Here is an 8464-nt window from a genome sequence, read left to right as displayed (position 1 = left end):
CCTTTTGTTTTCATGTCAGAAACAGGATGCAGTGACTGAACAAAATAATGTCAGCATGTCAGTTGTGGTTTGGAGCGCAGTTAAGGGAATGCATAGACAGACACCGGAGCCCTTTTGATGTTGCATGTTTTTGTCTGTGGGCATGTGTTTGTGTCTTTCTCACACAAGCAGAGAGAACTGCAGCTTTATACAGGTTTGCTAAACGCCATAAAACAATGTGTAAAGCAGTACACTTCAGGTTCCTAAGTGTCGTCTCAGACAAGGCCAGAGGGGATTGGGGTTTAAGTAGGGAGTGAGGCCGATTTTGGATCACAGGTGTAAAGGTTTTTGTGTCTTTCTCACACAAGCAGAGAGAACTGCAGCTTTTCTACACTTTGGCTAAACGATGTGTAAAACATTATGTCAGACCAACATTATAATACGTGTTAAGACTATATACGTGAAATGTAAATTTAGAAATGTAGTTTTTGAAATGTAATGCTCTTACAGGAGTAGAATCGGTGTAAGCTAATAGCTGTGTCAGGTAGCTGGCATTTGCACTACTGAAATGCTGAGCTGTGTCAGGTAGCTTGCATTTGCACTACTGAAATGCTGAGCTGTGTCAGGTAGCTGGCATTTGCACTACTGACATGCTGAGCTGTGTCAGGTAGCTGGCATTTGCACTACTGAAATGCTGAGCTGTGTCAGGTAGCTGGCATTTGCACTACTGAAATGCTGAGCTGTGTCAGGTAGCTGGCATTTGCACTACTGACATGCTGAGCTGTGTCAGGTAGCTGGCATTTGCACTACTGAAATGCTGAGCTGTGTCAGGTAGCTGGCATTTGCACTACTGAAATGCTGAGCTGTGTCAGGTAGCTTGCATTTGCACTACTGACATGCTGAGCTGTGTCAGGTAGCTGGCATTTGCACTACTGACATGCTGAGCTGTGTCAGGTAGCTGGCATTTGCACTACTGAAATGCTGAGCTGTGTCAGGTAGCTGGCATTTGCACTACTGAAATGCTGAGCTGTGTCAGGTAGCTGGCATTTGCACTACTGAAATGCTGAGCTGTGTCAGGTAGCTGGCATTTGCACTACTGAAATGCTGAGCTGTGTTTTCACTCATGGTTTTAGGGATTCAGAAACTAGACTGGACCAGGCGTTAGGGAAATCCTGACTGAAATCACGCCCTTAGGGATTCACTTACTGTAGATGCTAGACTGAATGTTTCTGATTGGTTGGCATAATAATATATTTTTTTCATTAAGCTTCATGATTATTTTAATGAACAGGGGCATTTGTATGACAATATGTGTTGAGATTTCAACATGGGGAAACTGTTTGGGTTCCTTGTTAAAATACAATAGCCATGAAATATTGTCACAAAGCGATACTGCACACACACATAGTCACAAACACAAAACCACACGCCTCTTTGTGTCACCTCTTCCTGTCTATGAAAATAAAAAACTGTTTTTGCAAGTTGTTGACATTCAGACTTAGTAGGCTATAGAGTGGTATACACACAGACATCTGCTTCTCATAAAGGTAGGACAACCATAATTCATACGTTTTAATACAGTTTTCTTTCCAGTTGTGCTGCCTTGCAGGCAAAAATAATGAATATGCAAGCTACGTCTTAAGAAGTTAAGTTACTTTATACAACAATTGGGTTCTATGGAACTATTTATTTGTTTCTGATTGGCCGAGAGATGTTCCATGAGTTGGAATATCCATGACCAACCCCACTCTCACTCGTGCTATATTGCTTAAATATCTAAAGACAACAATGTTATTACAACTATTACAATGACTTTGTGCCCTTGTGCACAGACCTAGCATGTGTGTTTTTCTGCCATCTGTCATTTAGCTTTGGAGCAATCTGTTACGTAGATTTGAAGCACTATTTAGCCAGCATGTGACTGTGTTAGGTTGCGTAGTTAATTTTGATACCATAGCTGTGAAAGTGCATGAGGCTCAGTTGCATTCAACTGTGAATCTATAATCAATTGCAACACAGTTATATTACATTATTTATCTATTTATTAATTTATTTATTCTCATTAATCAGAGATATTAATGTGTCAATGTTGCACTCATTTATACGAGTCAATGACTCATTTGTCCATGTGTGGCAGTTTTGTTTTGAGTGTATGATCTTTATTGTCTATGAAGGAAGGCACCAATATACTGTATGTGTAAGGTACAAACGGTCATCTGTTATGAATCTATTCCACCAAACACCACTAGCTGCAGCTGGCAGCTGGCTCAAGGGTAGAGTGACACATAAGGAAAACCTCACCACACTAAGAGTACCAAAACTGTACCAAAAGTAGCCCTAATGTAGATTAAAGTCAACGAGTGAGAGCCAAATTTGAGGTTTTCCACCATCTTGCCATGATGTTACTGAGTGAGAAGCACACTGTAAATGTAGCTCGAGTCAGTATGCACAAGGGTTTCCAAGGGAGAGCCATCAACCCTGTGTAGCATATAGACAGAGGAACGCCAGCAAGTCCAAACAGCCCTCCTCTGAAAGCTCCACACCCCCACCTACAGGCCATTGGAGGGAAAGACACACAAGAGTAACGAGCAAATGGCAGCAACAAAAGTAGGCGTGACAGACTCAGACCCTTGCAACAGAGTTAACCATTAGTTGCAGTGTAAACTAACTTTCAACACTGAAATGCTAAGTTATCACTCATGTTTTTTTGGAAATTAGTGTTGTACAAGAATGGACTTCCACTCAAGTGACAGAATAATTTCTATTCTCATTAAGCATCATGATTATTTGTACGAACAGGGACATTGGAATGGAATGAATGGGAAATACTATGTATATTCCCTGTACAAATATTGCAGCCCTTAAACATGGTCACAAAGCAATATTGGCCCATTTTATGTGTTTTGTTCCCACGAGCACTTATCCAATCCTGCACCCACACTAAACCACACGCTGTTTTGTGCCAGCCACCACTTCCTGTCTATGAAAGTCAAACTGTTTCTGCAAGTTGCTGATAGTACAGTAAAAAACCCTCCTCTCACAAAGAATAACAAGGACACATACAACAATAACAATAAGCTTTATCTGTATAGATTATATGATATTTATTTCTTCCTGTCTATGAAGGTCAAACTGTTGCAAGTTGCTGATAAGCACACGCTGCTTTGTGCCAGTCACCGCTTCCTGTCTATGAACACCAAGTGGTGTGGGCATTTTACACAAATCAATAATCCTTTTTTTAATTAATTGAGTATCAAAGAGCCATTAAATATGTTCCTCCCCATAGCACATCCTAATACATATTGGCCTACACACATGCAGACACGCATGCATCCACACCAAGCGCACATACACAGACACACACACATAGCCTTGATATCTAATGTGGTTTGATTAGCCTTGATATCTAATGTGCTTTGATTAGCCTTGATATCTAATGTGCTTTGATTAGCCTTGATATCTAACGTGTTTTGATTAAACCTGTAAAGCGTCACTAAATAAGTTCTGTTCTACAGTTGATAAGCGCAATAATAAATGCAAGAAAGTATGAACTGTCTGTAGAAAGAGATCTCCAAATTCTTGTAGCATATCAGCTCTTTACCTATCAGTTTCCAAGCCATAAGATCTGCTCAGAGTGCGACGGAAGTGTCGTTCGCCCTATTAAGAGTTAATGAGCCATCAAAATAATTTTGGAAAATGTTATTTTAAAGTAAAACACTCTGTAGTGGGCCTTTAAACCTGTGTGTTGTGCAGAAGAAAAAAAAAACAACTTTGCCTATTATAGCACCTACCATGAATCAATTTGTAAAGAAATGTGATTTTTTATGTAACATCGTTAACCATTTTTCTATAACACTTTTATGTGTATAACACTGTAGGAGAGACTTAAGAATACTGGAACAAAGTATATCTTTGCTCAGACAGAAACAAACATGAAAATAAGTATGTTGTTACTAGTCCCTGCACAAAAGTAATGAAAAAGGGTTATGATGTAGAAACCCAACAAGCATTCAAATAATACAATTTGCCGGAACTCGTAATTTTCAACACGTTTGTTGAATCATGTGACCATTTCCTCTTTGCTTTTAACACACAGGACAAAATGGACTGGTTCTTTAAATCATCTAAGCCTTCTACTCCAAGTTTATGTAAGTAGCCGACACACACAAACACACACACACGCACGCACGCACGCACGCACACACACACAGCACATGAGCACAAAAGTGAAAGACAAAAGACAGACTGTGTCAGTTGAGAGTGTCTGATGAGATTTTCTGATCATCCCTAAACATTTTGTTGGACCTAAACTTATTGTTTTTTTTAATTTTCTCTTTGGGGATCAATAAAGTATCTATCTATCTATCTATCTATCTAGTAAAATAAAACCGATAACCTGCAGAATACCTTTACTCGACACACACACACACACACACACACACACAAAGACAGAGAGAGAGATAGAGAAAAGTACAATTATCTGTGTGTTATTTATGTTTCTCTCAGTGATGTTAAATGGCTGGCGAGACATTAAGTGGGAGTGAGTGGAATATTTTCTTCAAATTAATTTTATTGGCAAAATGATTAGGATTCATCTTGAACACTTGCTATAGTGACCCATTATATGATTTGTGGCAGTGAGGAAGAAACAGTGAAATCAAAACTGAAACAAATGACAGTGAGAAACCCAAAGGTTGAGAGTCTGCGGATCCTGGTCCACGGTCCAGTGGGAGCAGGGAAGTCCAGCTTCATCAACTCCATAAACAGCATCTTCCAGGGGCGAATGACCAGTGGAGCCATCGCCGAAAGAGCAACTGACCGTAGTTTCACCAAGATAGTAAGAGAGATTCCATGTTGATAAATTATTTATTTTGGGTGCTAATGCTAGTACTATTAATGTTATATTAACATTAAAATCTATTTTGTTTGTAGTATAAAGACACTTACCTCTCTCATACTGTAACATAATTTTGGTGTCAGGGGCATGTGCGGCTGATGCTTAACTCATTGAGTGGCAAAATGCATTGAGTGCCAAAAACGTAATATTACGTTTTAAGCTTTTTTTTTTTAAATTACGAAACTAACACACCTTATATGTGATTTTGGGAACTCTATGATGAATGGAAATGAAATATATGACGATCGAAAACTCATGAAAACGCACAATCTGGACATTTTATCTGGACATTTTATCATAACTCGTTTGCCGCTTTGGGTCGAATCAGTGACGCATGCACGTCAGGTCAAAACCAGGCCATTTTCGTGGGTCTATCACGAGGTGGCAGTCTCGCCAGGTCTCGCTGATCACTTCCCGGAAAGTTTACACAAGTAAGTAACAGGCAACATTTCTAAAAAAAAACAGTGATTTTGATGAAAACTAGCCACTGTTTAGCTTAAGATTTCTCAGGAACAGAGGCGTGTAGAAATAAACGGTTTGCACCCACCGAGAGCTTAAAGTCTCACCTTTTAATCGAGCCATTGTATGTGTTCATAGCTATAACACAGAATATGCTGTGGCTGTACAAAAATCATCAACAATGGTCTAGATTGCTGGCACTCTAGGACAAAGCTCCCAAAAACAGCTTGGCATTCAATGAGTTAAGTGGCTCTTATGCATTTGATGAGCGGGACTTGAAGGGTGAATTGCTATATTTATATTTTTTATCTTTTCGGGATACTGGCAATTTCACACGTCCATTTGATCATTTTCGTGAAACAAATTTGAGGTTTTCCACCATCTCTTACTGAAAGCATTCAAAACTTCCTGCCATGAGAATGCCTCCAGAAAACAATGACTGCCACTGCTTAAGGAGGTCAATTGCATCAGACTAGACATTGGAGTTCTGAACTCATTTTGTTTTTAAATTTCAGTTCAAAATCCAGAAGATCAGAGATGGTGAAACTAGAGAATTCCTGCCCTTTGTCCTGTGTGACATCATGGGTCTGGAAAAAGGAGATTCTGAAGGGGCACCTCCTGAAGACCTCATCAAAGTGTTAAAAGGTCAAATAAAAGATGGTCATAAGGTAATACATAACACACACACACACACACACACACACACACACATACAGTATTTTGCCCTTTTTTTCTTTTACTTACAGAATCTGGTTATTTATTTTTGCACTGGGATATAACTGGTCTCCTCGCTATAGTTTAATCCTAGGAGCCCCTGTTCAGAGAAAGACTCAGATTTCTTCACCAACCCCACTCTGGGTGACAGAATTCACTGCCTTCTAAGTGTCATTCCAGCAGACAAGGTTGCTCTGATGGAAGATGATGACTTTAAGAAGATGAAGCATATCAGAGAACAGGCCAGTGAGATGGGTAAGTGATGATTAACATATTCACGCTCATATTTATTCACAAAATTACTTATAGGAGAATTCTAGTGATTTTTCACATATTGTAGATCTCTGTTTGCTGCTCCCTCAGCAGCTTGAATGTGCTAGTTTACTGTATGCTGAGTTTGCTTTGTATGTAGGCCTGATTGTGCTAGTGTACTGTATGCTGAGTTTGCTTTGTATGTAGGCCTGATTGTGCTAGTGTATTCTGAGTTTGCTTTGTATGCAGGCTAGCCTGGAAAATCCAGACCCTAGTAATCTAGAAAGATTAAGGGTCTGGCAAAGAGCAATGTAATGGCCCAATTTGTGGGGCGGTAACAAGCATGCATTTAAAAATCTCACTGCATGCAACACTAGACCATGTTTACTCTGAATGATTTCGGACTTCGACGCAATCGGATAACACTGCGACCATGTGTACTGTCCTCCAACGTTGCAGCACTGTCTTCATCAGTTTAGCTGGTTCCCCGGAATGCAAGGTTAAAAAGTATCGTGCATCATTGCTCATTGCCAGAGTGTCTCGCAAAGACAATTCCATTGTGGTCTTGTGAGAACTCTGGATTTCCAGGGTATACAGTATGTAGGCCCCAGGACATGAGAAATGTCTAAAGAAAGACAAAATAAAAATGTCCAAATAAAAATAAAAGCCATGGTCATGGGGACTTTCTCCGGCAGGAATCCCTCAGCTTGCAATGCTAACAAAAGTGGATATGGCGTGTCCAGAGGTCCAGAAGGACTTAAAAGTGATCTACAGGAGCAAGAAGATCAAAGAGAAGGTACGTTTCCATCAAATAATCTGTGTACCAGTATGCAAGTGTTATAGGATACTGTCAACATGTTTCCTCTTTGCAAAAATCTCCTCAGATGGAGCACTGCAGCAACAAACTGGGAGTTGCCATGAACTGCATATTCCCAGTAAAAAACTACCATGAGGATATCAATCTGAAACCAGATGTAAATGTGCTTCTAATGTCTGCACTGACACACATCCTGAATTTCGCCAACGACCACGTGGAAGATCAAATGCCTACTCATCCTAATATGAACAGCAGCAGTGATAATCAGCATTAAGTTATCAGAGCTTGTTTGATTTCAGATCATAGTATAATGTATTATTGAACACAATCGTATATATTTAAAAAAAATGTTTTATTCTTTGCTTTGGAAGTCTGGAAAAAGGCATAGCATAATGAATTCCCCTGTCTGTGTGTATTGATATCCAGAGAATAAATGCTGACATTATGGACTGGGTCTAGTGCCAGGCTTCTCCTCCTGGGCTTGAGTAATGGTGAATAGCCTCAGTCACCTGCTTCCATTAGGAGTTCAGGGACAATTATCTAACAGCACATCAATATTACAAACATCTAAACAGTGTCTGGAGATTTGCTTGTGTGATTTTTGATATGCTGTTGTGTTTTGTTTTGTGATTTGCTGTTGTGTTTTGTTATTCGCCTTTGTAATTTTTGAGGCTAAAAAGCAGTTGTTCTTGTATGATTTGCTGATTTGACATTCAATTGAGAATCCCAAATCAAAAAAACTTGTTATTTCATTTATTTTACAAGCAAACAAAAAACCTGTTTGTCATCTCCCTGCCCATGCCAATAATCATTAAGCTTTGTGAAAATATGAATTTTTAAATCAACCAAGCAGAAGTCCATTCTAGTAAAACACTGATTCCCTAAAACCATGACTGAAAACACAGGTCAGTATTTCAGTGGCAATGCTAGCTACCTGGCACAACTATTAGTTTACACTGTTGCTACTACTGTAAGTGACCTGTTAGTCTCTGCTGGAGCCGTCTACTTTTGTTGCTGGCATTTGCTGTGCTCTTGAGTGTCTTACACACCAATGACCTGTAGGTGGGGACATGGAGCTCTCAGAGGAGGGCAGTGTTGACTTATGGCTGGCAGTCATTCAGACGCTAGCACCTGTAGGTTTTAGTGCCTTTAGCCACCTCCTAGTGTGAGATGCTGGGGCTGAACCATGCAGTGCACACAACAAAGGTTACTAATGGAAGCTGTATATATGGAGAGAAGATGCAAAGCAATGGCTGATTAAACGGCTGAGTATTTATATTGATGATGATGAGGACTGAACTAAATACATATAGTGTAACACTTTAATTACCTACTGATTCATTGAC

At 39.7% G+C, this 8464-nt stretch overlaps 1 protein-coding gene across 1 annotated transcript; it reads left to right on the top strand.

The window, feature by feature from the left end:
* Nucleotides 1-4024: 4024 nt before the first annotated feature.
* LOC143116923 (interferon-induced protein 44-like) lies at nucleotides 4025-8387 on the top strand. The gene is made up of 8 exons (XM_076278312.1): nucleotides 4025-4127; nucleotides 4486-4519; nucleotides 4618-4832; nucleotides 5605-5617; nucleotides 5829-6003; nucleotides 6133-6304; nucleotides 6997-7097; nucleotides 7186-8387. The coding sequence occupies exons 1-8, from the start codon at nucleotides 4082-4084 to the stop codon at nucleotides 7390-7392; spliced, it is 963 nt and encodes a 320-aa protein (XP_076134427.1). The 5' UTR covers nucleotides 4025-4081; the 3' UTR covers nucleotides 7393-8387.
* The last annotated feature ends 77 nt before the right edge of the window (nucleotides 8388-8464 follow it).

Source organism: Alosa pseudoharengus, unplaced genomic scaffold, assembly GCF_046254945.1.
Source record: "Alosa pseudoharengus isolate Yale_2024_CS ecotype anadromous, Long Island Sound unplaced genomic scaffold, YU_APseudo_1.1 YU_APseudo_1.1_scf_1, whole genome shotgun sequence".
In the NCBI taxonomy this organism is placed as follows: domain Eukaryota; kingdom Metazoa; phylum Chordata; class Actinopteri; order Clupeiformes; family Clupeidae; genus Alosa; species Alosa pseudoharengus.
The sequence above is the reverse complement of the archived record's forward strand: the minus strand, read 5'-3'. Positions and strand labels throughout refer to the sequence as shown.